Source organism: Hermetia illucens, chromosome 2 (assembly GCF_905115235.1).
Source record: "Hermetia illucens chromosome 2, iHerIll2.2.curated.20191125, whole genome shotgun sequence".
NCBI classification, from domain to species: domain Eukaryota; kingdom Metazoa; phylum Arthropoda; class Insecta; order Diptera; family Stratiomyidae; genus Hermetia; species Hermetia illucens.
In genome coordinates, this window is record NC_051850.1 from 148,291,614 (window position 1) to 148,312,009 (window position 20,396).

Here is a 20,396-nt window from a genome sequence, read left to right on the forward strand (position 1 = left end):
TTTTCGTTTGTTTGTTTTTCTGTTTTATTAAGTTTTCTTTCTTTCACGTGTTGCGAATTCTTTTGTTTGAAAGATAAATAAGGATAAAAATGTTTAATAAAAAACAATTGGTAATTTCTCAAATCGTACCTCATTACTATCCTTAAATGACAACACAACTTTTTTGATTCAATAAAATTGCGCACTAATATGTGACCATGAAAGTCTACGCGTTTTCCTTTTCTAATTCATAGATACATTTTTATATTTCATTTTTTTTATACATCTTAAATAAATAATCGCAAGTTTCTGTTTCTTGGCGATGCTTGTTATTGAACGATTATCCTTTGCTTAGAATTCAACTGCGTACTCTTTTCAAGAGATGTAAGTTCAATAACCAACTACATTGAAATTGTTTGAATATAATTGCTACTTAAATTCAATTTGTTTTGTTTTTGTTTTCCTTTTCTTTCTTCTCGTGTAATTATCTAGAGTTATCTAACAGATAGGCAATATATTCCATGAAAAATAATGAATAGGTGGACATAGGTTGTTAAATTAGCAGGAATTACATACTAGATGTAGACATTATTATTACTCTTGGCGAGTTACGAATATTGAGTCTGTTTTGTTCATATGTGAAATTCAGCAAGTTTGTTATAATAATACAAATTCATTTCTTTTCCTTTAAGAAAGTCCATAGTCGCTATATATGTACTTTAATATGTGTATTACAATATACACTTATAAATAACAAAATCTATGAAACAAAGGGTTTTGTATTTGTTGTTGCAAACATTAAAAATAACTTAAAATATATTCAGTAATAGAAAAATGAATAATTGAAAATCCTAACTATTTACATAGACTAATTAAATTTACCTATAGGTTTGCTTACGTTTCTCCTCATTTTTACCATTTATTGTTCTGTAAGGTACTTTTTAAATTTAATATTATGGTTTGAACCATTACATGGGCTAATATCAGAATTGATTCAGGCGATATCTCATTTTTTTGTTTTCATTCTTAGGAATATAGTTAATGATGTGCGTGGCGGATCCATAGTTTCGAATATACGCAGCATAGTGGGAATAATTAAGAAACTTTTTTCGATGTATAGTTGCTCATTACTCTTCCGTTTTTTTAAAAAATCATCGAAATCGAAACAATGAAATGTGGAATTTAAAGTGTTGCGTCAATTGATGAATATCGTTTTTGATATGTTAATAATCCAACCTATATGTTCACGTTTCATAGTGATTATCATATATAAACTAAAAAATGTGCTCCTGCCTAAAGGTTGCAACCTCACAAGCTCCTTTGGTGACTGATTCACTTGAAAATTACTTATCAGAGTCATCCACGGTACTTAGGAATACTAACGATTCCATGCTGAAATTGATAGACCAGTAGCTTACTCCAAACTAAAATTTTATTTTATAGTGTATATATATATTTCGGGAGGACCTTGCTGTACACTATACACTATAAAATAAAATTGTAGTTAGGAATAAGCTACTGGTAAATCAATTTTAGACTTAACTACAAATAGAAGACAATATCGATTCCATGCTGGTTACGACAAAAAGAAAAAAATCTCTGGAACAACTCAAGATGAAACTGAAAAATCTCCCCGAAATTTGATTATGTCTTGCCAGTAGAAAGCACCACCCCCTGAGTAAACAACGAGTGGGTTGTCCTTACGCTACATGGCGCAGAACGATTGAAGAAGTGTGTAAGCTTCTCGAAAAGTCACGGGGGAGCTGAAGCGCATTGCCAGGAAGGGACAGAGAGCGCCCCACATTGGGGTTAATGGAAACCACATAATAAACATGATGTAGCGATTTGAAGGATCTCCTGCCTCTTAATATAGAGTGTTTCTTTACAAGTTAATTGATCAGTTGAGAGAGGTGAAACTGACAAATAATTTCCTACAATAATGTTGAAATTACATGAGTGTTTAAATATGAAAACAAACTCCATTTGAAAGCAACTAAAGAAGCAGGCAATTATCAAGTAAATATTCGAGTTTTCATATTATTTATAAGATATAGTTGTTGCCAACTTTACGATCTCCACAAAGCAGTCTGCAGTTTCTATACATTATTTCACAGTTCAAAGCAAACTTCCCGTCTATATGTTGTTGAATCCAGCAACACTTATGATACTATGAATTGTTTAAGTGGATCGACTTATGTTTAATGAATGAGTTTTCATTTAGCTGTTTTGTATCTCGCGTTACGATATATTTACAAAAAGTAGTGGAAAAAGAGAAATCACCTCCACAAAAGAATGATTTCCGCAATGAAAAGTATTAGCTTAAGTAGAATCGGTTGAATTATTTCTTCTTAACAAAGTGTATGAAGCGCTGCTACTCACTTACAACACATAGTTGGTCTTGGAATGGCTGTTTTGAAAAATTTCCTGGTTCCACCCACGTTACATTCGACTTTATTAGATGTACATACATACATTTACGGAAATGTGAGTTACACTTATTTACACTTCAATGTTAAACAGTTGAAACTTAAGATATTCTGCCACAGTTATACATAACATGAAGTAGGACATGCTTTAATGATTTCCTAAACGATGTTGAATATTTTGTTTTTTTGTTTTTTTTTACACATAATGAAGGTGCAATCACATATGAACGGATACAGCTGGAGAATGTCTATGCTTACGTTCCATATATTTTTTTGCTATGCTTGCAATTTTTCTAACACGATTTCTGAACGGATGCGAACTATTGTTTATTGGGATTGTTATAGTAATTCCCACCCATTTGCTGTTGATATTGGGTACCGTATTTATCTGAATACGAATATCTTTGTTGTGTTTGTGGCTGCTGTTGTTGATGTAGATACATTGACGGTGACGGTGGCGATGGTGAATCGTCGTCATCATTCAAATCACCAAATAGTTGGCTCATATTGGTGGTATATTGTTGGATCTGCAAGATATTTTCCTACTTTTTGTTATATGGTCAAACATTATTGGCTTATAAGTTACTGTTTAATTTTTTTTGTTTATTAGAATCTTGCTGTCTTTGGTAGTTCTGCATACTTATACATTTAATACTATAAAGAACAGAAATAGAGGGTGTTGTTTCAATTTTCTAAATGTTCATTGGATAATTATGCTTTAATGGATCATGTATTATGTAGGAGATGTACAAGCAATAGGCCATTTCCAAGCAAACTATAAAATGTGTTTGATGATGACATCAGCTCGATATTTACGTGATAATAAAAACATGTTAGTATTATAATATAAACGACCATTGAACTTCCACTTAATAAGTAGAACTGCTTAAAATTACTTTGATATAACAAATCAAACAGTGTAAGCGTGCTCGTCATCGACATTTTGGAAATTCTCTTAATCTGTAGATACTTTATTTTTGTCTTGCACCTTACTATCATTTCGTCTTCATATTTCAACAAATCTCCATTACATTTTCTTGCTAGTAGGCTGCAGATCATTACTTAATTTATTACTCAAAAATTACTATCACGAATTAACCCAAATTTCCTGAAACCATGAAAAAATAAATGTTCTTAATTCTATGAATAATTAAATAGATATGAAAATCGGAAGGTAAAAAAAGGAAAATAGAACAAGTACCAACACGAACGAAACATGCACAAATAACAGCTGCAACTAACATAAAAAGTAGATATGAGGAGTTAGTACAGTAAATTACAAAATTAGTTGCTTTAAAAAAAATGGATGAATTTATATAAACTAAAATTTGCCCATTACCCCGTTCTTTATATAAATAACCGATAACGTAATGTTCGCTTACCGAACATTTATCTTGAAATCTCCACTACTCTGAGATCTTCAACGTGAATATCGATTAACATTTACTTTTCAACTTGACCGCGTCCGAAAACGTAAACTCAATAGCCTCTAAGTTGACACTGATCTATTGAGTCCGAGGCAAGACGAGACGAGAAGATGGTTGGAACTACCGCATCGTTTCTTCCTCATAGTAAACAGTTTATTAAACTTTGCGGCTTCATGATGGGAGGACAGAATATCCATCACAATATTCTGACCTTGGCAAGAGTTGTGTTCTACATTAAAGCATTGAAGTAGCACAACGCCAGGCAACAAGTAGGAACGGGTAATGAAAATGGCAATAGGAAACGAAAAAATCCTAGTTAAAAGTGGTTAAATGGAACGGGCGAATCTTTACCAATATATCGTGAAAAGAAAAAAGGATCACCAACAAAGAAAATTGAGCAGGCGAAAATACAATCCCCTTATCGTTGAACGTATCCATGGCACCCTTAACATTCTCAGGAATACAAAAAATTCGGAAATAGAAAATCCAAACAAACAGGATAATGGTCGTGAATATTTTCTTCTCCCTCAAAAGACTGGTGCGCAGTCTCAAAAGGGACAATCTACAGGATTTTCTGAATCTCTACCATATCAAGTACATGGCAATTCTGTTGGGAAATCGTGCAGTACACATTTGTCTCCTTGGACGTTAACTATATCCCCAAGGAGTTCAATCTGAGTTGCCGGCCCATATGTAGAACGTAGAGGCTATCAGGCCGCCCACGGTACTGTTATAGTCGTACATACTTTTTCACAATAAAATAAATGAAGAAAGCGCAACTCAAAATATCCTATTATTATACACAATGCTTTCATTCACGAAAAATTGCTATTTATATACAGGAACGGAGCTGTCTTCACTTCCTCTTGAAAAACATTTTTTTTTCTGCTTGTAAAAAAAAAAATATTGCTTGAAGTCATGGCCGACTTGCTCAAAGGTAAATTTCAGCCAGGAACCTGATGAATAGTTTCCTCAGTTCGCCTGCTGCAAGTCAAAATCGATGCATCGAATACCTCTCTGGTTGAGTACGTTTTATTACAGGAAGAAAGTCTTTAACCGGGCAAGGGAGACCCTCTTCATCGTGCCTCCTGTGTTAAGCCATCTTCACTCTTCCTTATCTAACCGACTTCGAAAAACAATTTCAAATAATTATTTTTCGAAATCATGATAGACTCGTTTACAGATATGTTGTTCATCTTAGACACAGTACCATATATTTACCCCTCATATGGTGGTATTTCCGCTGGATAGAATTCACCTGCTAACTCGTGTCCGGCGCATTGGTTAAAGAAACGTGCGGCTGGCATTCCCTACGTAACCGAACCAAGCCTCAAATCTGACATCTGTTCATCCAGCGCATACTACTCTGCATATGATTTCATACCACTTCTCATATGCTCAGTAGCTAGGCAACTAGCGTGCGTATGGAGTGCAGCTTAGCATAATGCAGAATCAACTGTGCCTCAGAACTTCCAGCTACTTACCCGGGTCAGCATATCATGCGGATAAGCGTTTCCCGTTAACACGCCAAGGAAGTACTCTTTCGGCCGCTAGGTCTTTGATTACAGCAGGGATGTTGGCATCAGGAACATATGTCCCAACATAATATTTATTTTTAAAACAAGGATATATATGGCCTACCCTGATTTCCTTCGAAAAGCACAGGCCGATCATGAGCTAAATGATAGTGTGAGCTGCATGATTCAAACAAAGAAAGAGGTTGACATTAATCAACCTCAAACATTGTGAGTCACGATCTGCTTAGGTGGACGATTAGAAAATGTCCTTTTGAACACTTCAGTCCTTCAGTCATTATACAAAACTCCGCGTACCATTAAAGGGATGCTTAAGTCCGCATCGGAACCTGAAAAACATACAAAGAGGCAACCTACATTTTACGGCCTGAGGGTGCCAAGTTATGCCTCTTAAAGATCTGAAGCAGGAGAGGCATCGACTGTGCATCGTCCTTCTCGATCGCGCACTCGGGTCTAGAATTTTATGGCTTTACGCGCACGTTTTTTGTAGCTTGCATCGTTTCTACGATAGATTCGCGTGAAATGCCCTTTGTTTGTTTTTCAGGTTCCGGTACGGACCCATGTATCCCTTTAAGGACACTTAGAGTTTTGTACATTGACATATTGTAGTATTCAAAAGGATTCAAAAGGATTCTTCCCACATTCCCAAGCCTGGCTACCAAAAAATGCGTGTCGACGATACACTTCAGTAGGAATTCAATATTTGTGAGTGAAACTTCACAATCGATTTCGCCAAATTCCGGTCAATCAGGTTGGTTTTTTGATCATTGCCAATCCTAACTTAGTCACTACAATGGTGATCGCTTGACGTTCTTTCTTAGTGAAAAACTGCACTGAAAAAATAATGAAGGTCAATCTCCCGCGCCTAGGAGTGGAACAAACTAAGCCAGGCAGAATCCAGATTGGTGTAGGGCGGACAAGACTTCCCAGAAAAACTATCTCTACGGAAGGACCCTCGGACTGTATTGAATACACAACGATCAATATGGCAAAGAACAAGGGTAAAATAATTGTATATTTTCCCATGGAACGCTCTATATGCAGATTAGGAGCTATTAAGCAACTAGTCGGCATCCTAATATAAGAATATTATCACAGGGCAAGGGCTAGTTTCCTAAAGAGAAACGGGAACACCATATGTTCTAGCGGCCATTCTAGTCAGTCAAAAAATAAGATTTGCGATTTCAAAACATAATCGAACAATTATGCATCGTGTGGCTGCGAGGCAAATTCCGAAACATCAGCCTCATAAACGTCTATACCCTTTTCGAGGCATTGGAGTAGATCTTTCACTCATCGATCCCCTGTTCCTGCCCCCATGCGAGCGTCGATACTTTGTCAACATTAGGCATAGAGTAAATTATATACATGTTATCTAAAAAATAAACACATCAACCATATGTTAACATCTGCATAACCCAAGAAGATCGCTTGTCTGTGGGATACAGGATTTACAGGATATTGCACATTTACGATGAAACTCGCGCACAGCCAACAAATCCTATTTCAGCTTTAAACAACTGTTTCGGAGCGTCTTATCATAAGGTCAAAGTTCTTACTGTATAAGACAGTAACCTTGCCTGCTATCATGTGTTCCTCGGAGACTTGGGATTCTTAGCAAGGAAAATTTCGAACCCTTAGGCGCGGCCCAGAGGAGAATTTTTGGCCCCTCGAGCGGATGAAAGACCCAATAGCCTATATAACAAAGAAATCTATTTACGCTCGCTGGTTTGATTGGAGATAAGCAGAGGACTGCGGTGGACACGCCTCAGAATCGGTATGGATAAAGATGATGGAGCCCACAAGAGAACGGAAATATTTTTTTTCCAATTCCTTCAATTTTTCGAAATGTTTTTCAAGTTGATACGATGGTTTTTACGATCGACGAAAAGATTGCAGCCGTTTTGAGTTCATAAATTGGGTGTGCGAGGACGGCAACTCTAGTACTCTGCAGTGTTATTGTTCCGGGAAAGAGCCCAAAAATCTTTCTAGAATTGAGTGGGGGAATCCGAAATAAGTCGAATGGAAGCACAGTTGACTGTTCGTGCAAGGGAACAGAGGAAAGGCTTATCAGCAAATGAGTGGCAATCATAAAGTGTATGCAGTCGGCATTGTTCCTCCAGAGGAACGTTAGCAAAGGTGGCAGACAGTCCTCCGCAAAGCGAACTGAGGAAGCACCGGAAAGGGAAAGAGGCGCCTGAAGGACACTTCATCCGAGTAGTTTAAAAGGCCCAAAAAAAAAAAGGTAAAGAAAGACAAAAGGAAACAACACGTCAGCCCGGCAGAAAACCGTCTGTCCAAAGTTACGGAGGTTACAAATGGTAAATCACTAACGGAAAAGACGAGGAAAAGAAGAAGGATTAGATCGTCGGCCCTGCTCATTAAACTTAACTGAAGACAGGATATTTGCGGAAGTTTATATATCAATCCCAAAGACAGTGGAGCAGGAGCATCCTATCAGAGTCCGTTGAATTAGGCCCGAAGACAACTAACAAGAGTACGTTGTGCGAGGCAAAAAAAAGAGAAGGCTTTAGTTCTAGTCTAGATATCACCTTATTCCTATTCTATTCTGTTACAAGTGTTTAGACTATGAACACATGTTTACAACGGGCCAGAGAATCGACAGTAGGACAGCATAGGCTAGGTGAATTGTGAACTCTCCAGAGATCTGGCGCGTCTGATGAGAGCGGTAGTGTCCAATTTTCACGGTGCAAAGGACTAGGAAGTGGTTAACATGATCCGCATCCTACAAAATAAGATGCACCGATGTGCAACCATTCGCGAGTTTCTAGTGCAGTTCGCTGCGGAGGTGAACCCTGAATAAGTACTAATCAGCGAGCAATACCGGACAAGGACACACCTTCATTGCATCTCGACACGATTTCGAATTCTTGCCCAAGACCGAGGAGATGGCTTTGTCTGCATTTGGTGAAACGACGCCGAACTTTCGACGCATGCTTGATATTCTGGACGACACCGTTTTAAGTACGGAGGGGAGAATCCTTTTCCTTCAATGCTAGCACCCTTGAATGGGTTATTCCCCACCCAGACTCCCAAAGGAAAACGGATCCTGGAAATGGCGGCCTGAAAGAGAGTCGTAGTTTTAAACATCGGATCTAAGTCAACATAACCCCCGTAACTTTTGTGTCGGTATCGCGGGCGCGTCGATGAACAGGTGGCGAGTTCATGAAGACTTTTCGGTAAGTGAGCACCAATATATCCCGCTCAAAGTGGTTGGCACTATTTGACAGCGGGCATCAGCCTGCAAGATCAGGAGATCGTCGAAGCTATTAGAACAGGTGGAGTCATGCTAAAGGGCATTTCCGAGGTAGTGCATTGAAGATGAAACGAAGTTTTCATGTACTGATGAACGTCGGAAATTGACGACCTTTGGAACGAGTGTCATAGGTTCCGCCGTTTGGCATAGCTTTCGCCCGATATTCTCCACAATGGCAGAGTACATATCAGCTAAAAGCAGACTCCGCAGCTTAATAAGCAAAAGCATAGGTCACTGCTGGCAGGACCAAGTCGACCGTGTAAATGGGGACCCGTGAGGACTCGGCTATAAAATTATCAACCCGAAAATAGGAACTCTGATAGTATCCGACAGAAGTATATAAACTGGGGTTCCACCATCGGCGTTCAACACTTGCCTGAAGGAGAGCATATTTCCTTGTCCTCCTTGTTGTGCTCTAAGTTTAACACTCGAAAGACCGATTTCTAAAGTCTGAACTCAACCCTGGTGACTATGGACTGGATTTCTATCCCACTTCTGAACGTGCGACGAAGACCTTTTTTACGCCCCTTTCTGTCCTAGGTGCTCTTTCGCTCTTAAACGAACTTCGCCCAAAACTCTCAGCAAATTTTGCGTGAAACTTGCAGCTCCAAGCAGTCACGTCCCATATATTACATCGATTTACCGGGCAGTTACATTTGAAGTATATGGTTGTATTCACCTCTTCCTCCAATCGGTCAACTTCAACATGACAAGCGAATTTTGAGTGCCGAATTAGAGAAAATTTAACGAAACTTTGTGAGTCACGCATTTTTCTGGGAAGGGAGGCCATATATTTTTCACCATAGGGTCGATATTTTTTTCCATACGACCATGCTACCATACATTACGAACGTAAGAAGGTGTTTTCAGATCCGCAAACAAAAATAAATGTGTGAAACGGAATCGTCCGGCACTGAAATATTCTTATATAAGAAATACATAAAGTTTTCATTTCAGTTTTCGACTTGTTTTATGATAGATTAGAGTCGCTGAAGAACATTGTAGTCTCTGGTCAAGCAGATAAATTTGATTGACAAAAATTAATTCATTGGAGTGAATAATTCAAGAAAACTTATCTCTTGTGCAACGATAGATTTGAAGGCGTTTTGAGCTGATAGCCAGAAAACAGTGGAGCGAACAAGACACTAGAGAGCTTTGTCCCGTGGGAAAGTCATAAAAACAAAACGAAATAAGTTTTCTGTTGCCATTTAACTTTGAAACTGTTGACATTTTTATTTTTTCACATCACCACCATCACCTTCAGATGTTTGTTTTATGGTATTACAATCATGATATAGACGTTAGTAAGAAAATAATGAGCATATTAAGTATTAAATGAGATTTTTTGTAAAGTGTACAAATTTACAAAGAACATTTGAGTAGCTACAAACGAGCTAATATTTTCATCGTCGAAAGCAACAAGCAATTGAGACATTTACACAACATTTAGAAAACAAAACAAGAAAAACTTTCAAGCAAATGTGGTTTCTTGTAAAAGAATAAAACTTATCGAAGCTATCAATTCTCACTTACCTTATTTGAATTCGATGATTGATTTTTCGTTGACGCAGATGTGGATTCTGATAAACCGCTACCACTTCCACCGCCGCTCCCACTACCATTTTGTTTATTATGGTCGTTATTGCTGCTGCTGCTACTGCGCTTTTTATCCTTCTCACGATCCTTATCGCGATCACGATCCTTTTTCTTGCTACTATGATGACTATGATGGCTACCACTACTGCTATAAGACGACGATGAATGATGTTGCGAATGATGACTATAACTTTCTATTTTATCTTTAGATATTTTTATTTTTAAGGAACTAGGCTGCGGCGGGGGTGCTAGTGCTGGTTGTGCTGTATGAACATTATCATCCACTTGATATTGGGTTAATTCGGCACGTATTCGATCTTTTGGAATTTTTATTTTCAACTCCGAGGTTGGTAGAGAAGGTGGTGGTCCTAGTGACGTAAGATTAAGTTTCTCCTTCGGTATGGTCAGTTTCACGTGATTCTGCTCCTGTTCGTTACCAGACGAACGCTCCTTGTTCTTATCTTTCTTATGCTTCTTACGCTCTTCCTTATCTTTCGACTTATCCTTCTCTTTATGCTTGTGCTTGTCTTTTTTCTTCTTTTTCTCTGCTTTCGACTTAGAGTAAGCATCACCACTTGTGTTCCCACTAGTACTTAAACTCGGAACAAGGACACTAGGCTCTTCTTTGATTGTCTCTTTTATTGGAGACTCATTTTGTAGTAGTTGCGCGGGTAGAGTTTCCATGTCACTTAAGGGTTCTATGGGCTTAATATCGACATAGTTCAAAATAGGTTCTGGTTTAATTAAAAATTTGTTATCTGTACACAGGCTCTCTTTTAATAAATTTCGAACTAAATCCGGATCAGTTTCTATGCCGTTAACAGTTGATGAGTACGAAGGTTTGGCTGATCGCGAGGAATCTACAGATCCACCTTGATCGAAAGGATACATCTGTTTTTGATCGCTACTGCTTTTCGGTGATAATTGAGGTTCCACCTTCCGAATTTTCACATCTCGTTCTTCATCTAATCGAGCGACTCCTTCGCTCGGTCGCTTTACGCCACTCAAGTTTAGAGCTTGTTGATTTTTGGTGTCGTATGGGGGTACACCTGAGGCAGTATTCTGAATCATTGGCTGGTTAGGTATATCTATTACCTTTTTGTTGCTATTTCTCTTATCACTCTGCATCGAAAATTTGCTGGGATCGGCAGGTTGTTGATCTGGCCGGGTTTTGTCCTTTTTCGGCGTCTCTGAACGCCGTTCCCGATCTGACCTCTTTGGACTTTCCCTGTTTTGTTTCATGCCTAATCCTAATACTGATGGTCTATCCAAATTACTATCAGAACTTGTTTTGCTATTAGTATTTAAAGGTAAATTAGGATGCGTTGCTACTTTGTCATTCCATTCAGGACTGAATATTGACGAAGTTTTGCTTTGAGATGTTACGGGCTGGGGTAAATTTGCTTGTGGAGGCTGAACTGGGAGTGATTGAACTGACGGCGGTTGCGGATAATATTTCGTTGGCGAACATATCTCCATTTGTTCTGTTTTATTATTACTACTTTCATCGATTTGACGCGAACTAGCTTGTTGTTGTTGATTGAAGGAAGACTCTAAAGATTGCTTCTGACCTGACTGCAAATGCATTTGTTGCTGCTGTTGCTGGACGGATTGATCATATTTTAAAGAACTATTGCTGTTGCTACGGCTTGATATAGTTTGATTATAGGTTGGAGGCTGTACATTAGTCGGTACGAAAGGTCTCTGTAGCTGCGGCTGTGATATCTGTTGAACATTCCTTGTCAAATCTATTCCAGTTGCACCTACATTTGGTCCTGTAAACATATTTGAATTGCTATTGTTATTGGAACTACCCATGTTACTCCCACTGCTATGTTTGGCTGGTATTTTGTTTGGATCTATAGGACGACCGGAAGGATCTTTCAACAAGCTCCTTTGAGGGTCGTTGGATTTCGACATGGACTTGTGCCCGCTAACTATAGAGGGATTGTTTGGAGGTTGTATTGAACTTCTATTTTTATGATAGTTTGGATCATGCGGCCCATGTGGAAGGCGTTGTGAAGTGTTGCTTGTTCCGGATGGTATTGGCATACCGTGTGGGGGTCTGCTGCTACTTGGTCGCGGAACGTTAGGTAGAACTGGTTGTTTGTTGCTTCCACCGTGCGATGGATGCATTTGTCCATCGGGTACCAATTGTGGCCGGTCGGGACGAGGTGGTCGGCTCGAAGAATGACCACTACCGGACGATGCGCTTGTGTACGGCTGCTGTTGTTTGTGTGATAGGGTAGGTTTCCCATGATCTGTAAAGAAAATTTATCTTATAGAACATAGATATGCTAGCAAAATGTTTTTTTTTTATTTGAAACTAAATGAAAATCCAAATTATTGTATAAAGGATAAAATATAACGTACCCCCTGATTCAGTTGGTGGTAACTGCGGCTTAGAATGATGAGTATGATGTGAGCTAGCAGATGAATGATGTCTATGATGACTAGAATACGATTCAGGTCTCCGTGCTGATTCTGGTGGTACTTGAGAATTCGAACCATTTGCATCTGCGATAGGTCTTTGCGGTTCGTTCTAAAATTCATATCACATATTTTTCTCGTGAGATACAATATAAATAGGACAAGTGAGAGTTATGTACCATTCGTGCACTCTGAGCTAAAGCCTTTATTGAATTCAGTTTCGACTTCAATCGAGCTGGACTCTTTTCATAGATTGCTAGGAATTCATCTGTGAGTTGTTTCAATAAATCCAGCGTTACGCTTGTATCGACATAGTGAAACCAATGTTTTCCTTCTGTCGATTGTGGAATCTAAAAATGGCATGTCGATTTCATGTTGTTTGACTTGAAAAACATTTGATTCACACTTACTTCCCATCGCGACCATTTACACGCTAAGTAAATACAGAAGCATGCAACTACTGTAGGCCTGTACTGTAGACACATGGAAGTCAAATGTAAGCTGTGAAGGAAGAATTTAAATGAATAACTGGTTTCCAATTTTTCTTTAAAATAGTGTGGGCGATCGTTTATAAGTCACTTTTGTGCAAATATTTAAACGCGAAAAATGATCAAGTGATAATTGTCGATTATCTTCTAGATACCATGAGGTAGGTTTCATTGTTTTTAAAATGACTATTCTTTGAAATAATTCAATTCAATGCAAGTAAATGTAGAAAGAAGCAACTTGAGCGCAAATGAGAATAGCATCTGAATAAGCATTTGAAGGAAGGGGAAGGACGAGTCACTTTAGTTTTAATAGTTATGTAACACCCGCACGTTTCAGAAAGTAGATGGAGTCTTATTAATAATGTTCACTAGTAATCTATCGGATATTTTCCTCACTGAGATAGTGACTCCCCTTTGAGTTAAGGATGAACAATTGACTTGTCGTAAAGGGCGACTAAAAGGGATAGAAACTTGTGAGCATTAGCCAGGCATTAGGTTATTAAACCTGAAAATTTCGAAATTTTCATCCTAGTAAAATATTATCCACGGCCTGAATAAGGACGGATTTACTAGAACACGAGTTGTTTTTTGGAATGTGCTTACGTTCCTCAGACACCGTATCGAGGGCCCTCAAAATGTTCATCCTTTTCTAATCTGAGCGAGCGTTTCAATGTTTCAAACTGGATATTCGAGGGTTAAGTGAGTTTAGAGGCTTCCTAAAGGTGACATTGTAACCGTGGTGGGCGATTCGAATGCTAAACTTTGGTCTGACAAAACCTTTCTCGAACACGTGATACAGAAACACGGTCTTGACGACCAAAACGATAATGGTGAGGATTTTGTTGATATAAGGAACTTCAACCGCCTCGGCATTGGTGTTACATTATTCGAGCATAGAGCCTATTATAAGATCAGTTAGCTTTCAAACGGGCACTCAGATTGACTAGATTGTAATCAGTAGGAAATTTAGGAACTGCTTTCTCGTCTTTGCAGAGTTGGCAATTTCACTCATTTGTAAGTCCTCGGAATCTAAGATTTTTCTTAATTAATGAAAAAAAATTGCGCTCGTCATGATTGCGGCAACAGCAGCGGTATACATGTGGTTCCTGCCATCGCCGAGATATTGGTTAACATAATTTGGGAACATTTAAAGGGTTGATCGACAGAGAACAGACTGGTTTCTCATCCTGTTGCACTACTAGATCCGCATTGGAGTTTACATTGTTTCATTTGTTCTTCACTGAATTCGGGATAGCTTTAGAAAATATCAGCAAGGAGTCTAGTGTGATGCTCTATGCAGGAGGAACGCTCCGGAATAACTAATAGTTATTATTAAGCGACATATGTCGCAAAGGCGAGGTGAAATCTCAGAGAAAATCGAAGTCCTAATCGAACTTCGTCGGCGCACGGGCCAGATAATCGTAGTAGTCGCACATTCTTTAAGAGTGAAAATTCTATTGCGCTACACCATGCAGTGGAGCACACTATCCCAAGATGGGTGGCCCCAGGAATACATGGCGGAGAACAGGCTCCTCGGAGCGGGCTGAAATTGATTTCAGCAAACAGTCAACGATGACGTGTAGAGATGTTTGATGCAATTCAACCCATGTTAGGTTCGTTAAATCAAATTGATGGATCAGAACCAGCAGTGAATTTATGAATTTGTTGATTGATTGATGCTCTTCAAAAGATCAACTAATTATCTCCCCACCATTTACATGATTCTCATTTCAGGTCTCTACGCAAGCATATAACATCTTAAATAGCTACGTTTCCCCTATATGGGGCATGACATCTCAACCGTTCTCGGATCATTGAAATGTGTTTCAACTTTCTCTAGGTCTTCCATAAAAACTTAAACTAGATTCTAGAGCAAAATAGTTACCCTTCCTTGACGTATTAGCCATAGACGTGTATATTAGAAGGCCGAAGTGCGAGTAGATGCATTATACGTTAAAAAAGTACCCATATACTCCCATTTCCTTTTTCCAATCAACGCGTTAGACCATGTGCCTCGTACGTCGATCTATTGCTTCGTTTCATATCCTATCGGGCCAGTGTTCCCCGATGGCGTAAGGAAGGCAACGATTGACCAAGCCCTGAAGCTTTCGAATAATATTGGTAACCATTATCTCCAAGTGAGTATGAAGAACGTCACCGATAATAAGGAAAAAAGTATTGATGACCAAATGAAACTCGACAGACTTCATTTTAAACTTAAATTTCTCCGAATCGTACGCTACGCTGAACTTCTCGTACTTTCCACGGTAACGGAGCTTCATCGTATGGCATTCACCCTACTCAGAACTTTTTCAGAAAATGAATTCATGGTTTCTTTTGATATCAAGGTCGTAGTGTTCTAATCGAAGAGACTTTGTGGTAAGTTAATTAAAGGAAACGAATGTTCATGGCAGTGGAGGGGAGAGGTAGGGTAATACATTACTCTAGCAAATGTTTGCCTAATTTACCTTCATAGACAGCACCCATAGGAAAACCTTCCTCATCTCGCACGTGTGAAATATTTGCAAAACGGATTAAAAGGTGCCTAAAGGAAAGTAGATATTTGTCGAGGTCCTGGATACGATATTTAGATGACATTTTTACTATTGTGAACAAATGATGCCTAAAAGGTACTCTGGAAGAATTAAACTTAGTACACGAAAAATAACGTGTACTAAAGAAGCAAGAGCAACTTTCCTGCTTAAAAATCATCATCATCGATAGTGGGCTTTTTGGAGTGTGTTCCATATACAAAAAAAAACACACTCCAAGAGAAATTTTAATGAGATTGTACGTCACACTTAATGCTGTGGAGTTTAGGGATAACGTTTTATAGCGTTTATCTAATGAGACAATGCCGGATTTTCGACGCAGGCTTGATGTGGGCATGCCTCACCCATTCCACAAGAAACGGATCCTGGGAATGGCTTTGAGAACCGGGCTCGCAGTTTTAAACACCGCTGCAAAAGAAGCATCCCCGATGTAGCCCTTATGTCAGAATCATTGGCACCGTCGGTGGACAGATGGAAGGTGGTTCTGCAAGTGGTTGACGCTTTTTGACGGTGTGCCTCATCCTGGTGCTTTCACTACGCGTGGAACATCGGGAGGTTCGTCGAAGCTCTTGAAACGGGCAGAGTCGAACTAGAGAGCGCTTCGTGGGGTGTTGACGCTACAGCTGACACTGTCATAAATATAGTGATGAACCCGATAACAAGAGCCTATGAATCTTCCATAGCCCAGAGGGCTCCCAGCCGTAACAAGATTTCAACGTGATGGCGGTGCAAATTGCCAGCTAGTGGAAGGAGTGGCACAGACTCCGCCGACCGGTATAACGTTTATATGCCCGGGAGGAGGCATGTACTACAATGATAGAGTATAGATCAGCTAAAAGGAGACTTCGCAGCGCAATAAACAAAAGCAAAGCTCACTGCTGCCAGGATCTTGTCATCATGAAAATCGAACGAGCTTGAAGAGGCAGTCTTCACTATGAAAAATAAGAAGGCGCTAGCTTTTAATAGTATCCCGCCAAAAATATATAAACTGGTGTTCCAATATCGGCCAGACATACTGCTCGACGATTGCCTAAAGAACGACATATTTCCTTCCCGCTGGAAGGTGGCGAAGCTCACAGTGGTCAGCAAAGGGAAAGGAAACCCTCAGCTGCCGCGTGCATACCGACCACCGTGTATGCTTGACATGTTCAGGAAAATGATCGAAAAACTCATCGGGCCACCGGGGACTTATCCCCGAGGCAGTTTGGTTTTAGAGCAGGGAGATCCACGATGGACGCTGTTATGGAGGTCGTGAATGCGATTCATCGAACTGAGGCACACAACCGCCGTCTCGACGGGTAGTGCTCATCGTAATGCTTGGTGTAAGAAATGTATTCAATTCCGTTGACGGACAGTTATGCTAGGCACATTAGAAAATTAATTCTACGCGCCGAGCTATCTCTTGCGGATATTGAGGGATTATCTGAGAGATAGGTCCCTGCTCTATGAAACACTAGAGGGACCAGAGAAGGATGTAATTCATGTCAGGAGTAGCACCGATACCTATCCGAGGGCTGGACATATAGAGCACTTCCTTCAATAGTCTACCTTGCGCTGGAAAAAACCAAAGTAGTTATCTTGGCCAGAAAGAGAATCCTGACTTTGCGTGCCATACGAGTACCGATCGCCAAGTTCACTGTAGAGTTAAAACAAACGGTAAAGTACTTTGGATTAACGCTCGTCTCTAAGATAAGCTTCTACGAGTAAATCAAGGTAGCAGCGGACAAGACTACAGCTAAGGTCTCGTCCTTAAGTCAGCTAATGACGAATGTTGGAGGCCCTATATCTACCAGGAGACGTCTTCTTATGGATACAACGCAGTCCATTCTGCTTTGCAACTCAGAGATACGGGCTGATACCCTTAGCAAAGAGGTGTCTCGTAAGCATTTTGACCAAGTGCAGAGACGGGAACTTTGCCGGTGCCGTCTTCATATCACGGGAGTGATTCCCGATGTCCTAAGGAGCGCAAGGAAGAGGACTCAAGAGAGGTGGTTGCTCGTTAAGAAAGGCAACGCAATTTAATCCTAAGCATGATGAGGCTGATTATTTCCTTACCATACTTCTAAGCAGGCATGGAGGTTTGCAGTCTAACCTGCAGAAGATTGGGAAGGTGCAAAGCCCTGACTGTGTGTTCTGCAATGGAGTGGTGGAAGATGACATCTTGTCCTCTTGTGAAAGATGGAATGGAATTTGCCAAAAACTTTATGTATACAAAGAGGAGATCCAGACATTGTGTTCGAGTTCTCCTTGCTCTGAAGTAGATTGAATTACACCGGTGGCGTTACCAGATGGCAAGGGGTTCCTTAAATTAACAGCTCCCTTCCTCCTTTCCCCTCCCGTTGGTGGAGGGAATTCCTTGTCTTTAAGGTTCCCTAAGTCGTGAGAGCGGAAGTGCTAGCTTAAAGTAATGCGAATTCTTCGCACCGTCCGCGAAAAAAGGCTGGACACGCCATCTAATCCGTGGTTCAGCCTGGAAAATCGATAAATCTATCCTAAGAAAGAGAGACGTGGCATACTATGCCTCAGATGAAGTGATGAAGTGAACTTTTAAAGATATTGAGTTGGTGAACCACGAGATATCTGGAGTTCCTTACTAAGGCAGGGCTAAACGGGATACCGGGTGTTTCGCCGCTGATTATGGTGACTTTCCTTCGTGTACGAATGATATACTTTCCAGTGTCGAAACCAAAATAGCGACCTGCGGTTGATACTGCTATTCTTTCCACGGAAGAAACAACAGCTATAGAAAGCTATTGGTTTCATTATAAAATGGACTAGCACTTGCGAAGTCAAATTAAATGAAGCCAAATCTATTCACGTTAACTTTGCTACCGAAAAAGACCATCCAGCGAAAGTAGTCATTAATGGATATAGGCCAGGCGAATGAAATTAAATATTTATGCCATTCGATGCTAAGCTTAGTTCGAAAAGGCACAGTATAAAATAGAAAATGGAGTTAAATCCCAGATCCGGGCAGATGTACTGATTATTAAGAAAGCATTAACAGCTCACCGTCGACATAAAATTATTAATGTTTAAATGTATTCTGAAGTCTAATGAACGTCTCAAATCTAAAATTTACCGCAAATCTAAAATTTGCGCCTTCTATGAGTGCTGACCGACTATAAAATACGATGAACGGCGCCTTACGGTAATGGAGACGAAGATGTCGTGTTAGGTCAGTGGCCACGTCATGACCACACCCAAAATGAGGACATCCGCGATCGATGTGGTGTTGCGTCGATCGTGGAAAAATCGCGAAAGAAGCGTCTTCGATGGTATGGACGTGTAATTCGTGCTAACGAGAACTCGTTTGCAAAGATTAATCTGGACATCGAAGTGGTCAGCCGGAACTATGATGGCTTGACACGTTCGATAGTGATTTGAGAGCTTTGCGACTCTATCAATATTAGGCATTTGCCGAGAAAAATGGCCTTCCCCGCTCCTGAACGGGGTAAAAACTTAAAAATAAGGAGATTCTTAAGTCCTTATGGACATACGGTATACAGATTTTAAAGCTGTGCCAAGGAAAATAATTTGAAATTTAAAAAAAATTCAAATTTGTCAAAACAAAATGTTATGAAGCAAAGCCTTCATACATTGGAGGCGAGCGTCCGCATAGGGACCTACGAATACTGATGGTTAGAGGTTATCAAAGAGCATACAATTAAGTACAAACAACGATTACGTTTCCATGTGAATAACGGGGTCCAGAAATTGAGTGATATCAAAACTTTGTTCACACGACTAAAAACAGTTAAGCCGAAAGCTTATAAGCAACAATCAACTCTACAAGACAACTAATGGACAAGGTCATAAATGTGAACCTGAATATGAAGAGGAAGCTGTTGGATGAGAAGAACCCCAATCGTAGCTAAGTATGGAAAAGGAGGAACGAGGGCTTAACACCTAACCTCACTGCAGCTGCAGAGAAAGTAGGATCCCCTGTTAAGCTGTGCACTCCAAATGCAAGAAGTCGTAACTCACAACAATGCCAAGAAACAATGTTGATCAAATCGATTCCAGATAAGTTTTGGAACTTGCAATATGTGTGCATATATTGAACCAACAGATCCTTTGATAAAAAAAGCATTAAATTTTAATGAACTAATTTACGTAGTACGCATTTCTATACTGGGTGACTTGGGTTTCAAAATTTTGAAGAATATTTCGGCATAAACTTGAGGTTCTCAAAAAAGTAAAAACATAAACTAAAAGAGAGATCTACTAATTTTCCATCGGCAAGAAAAAATTGATGAAATAAATATCAAGTGTAAACAATTCTAGTTCAAACCATCCACGATATTCTCTAATCTTTGACTTAGATACGTCGAGATACGTCTTTGCAAGCACATCAATAAAGATAATAGTTCCCAAAAAGGCATCCCATACAACTTTTCAAGCCATAAACAACAACCGTAAGTTTATAGAACTCAGGCAATCTCCGTTACCGCACAGGAATTCACAGAATTCTAGCGATTACCTTCAGTTCTTTGCATTAACATCGATAATTTGGTTTATTAAAAAATATGTGGGAGCGTGAGTCGATGAAATCCAGGATTGGGACTATTTCATCTAATATTTCACTGATTGACATTGGGGTGATGCTAACAGGACGCGTTTTGTCTGTGGAACCTCAAACATGACCAAAGGCACGATTGTGTTATGAATTTTTTCACACTTTGC

General features: G+C 39.6%; 1 protein-coding gene across 8 annotated transcripts in view; it reads right to left on the reverse strand.

Moving 5' to 3' along the window:
- The window catches only part of LOC119649887 (cyclin-T), a 22,731-nt gene continuing 2,335 nt past the window's right edge, over window positions 1-20,396 (reverse strand). For 3 of the 8 annotated variants that reach the window (XM_038052265.1, XM_038052264.1, XM_038052266.1), the window contains exons 5-9: window positions 13,081-13,171; window positions 12,850-13,020; window positions 12,614-12,782; window positions 10,178-12,501; window positions 1-2,932 (exon numbers count right to left, since the gene is read on the reverse strand). In XM_038052265.1, the coding sequence (XP_037908193.1) occupies window positions 2,726-2,932; window positions 10,178-12,501; window positions 12,614-12,782; window positions 12,850-13,020; window positions 13,081-13,171 (2,962 nt within the window). In that variant the 3' untranslated portion in view covers window positions 1-2,725. Of the gene's footprint in view, window positions 3,514-10,177; window positions 12,502-12,613; window positions 12,783-12,849; window positions 13,021-13,080; window positions 13,172-20,396 lie in introns of all 8 variants that reach the window. The other 5 variants (XR_005249211.1, XR_005249212.1, XR_005249210.1 and 2 more) reach the window with 5 other exon arrangements.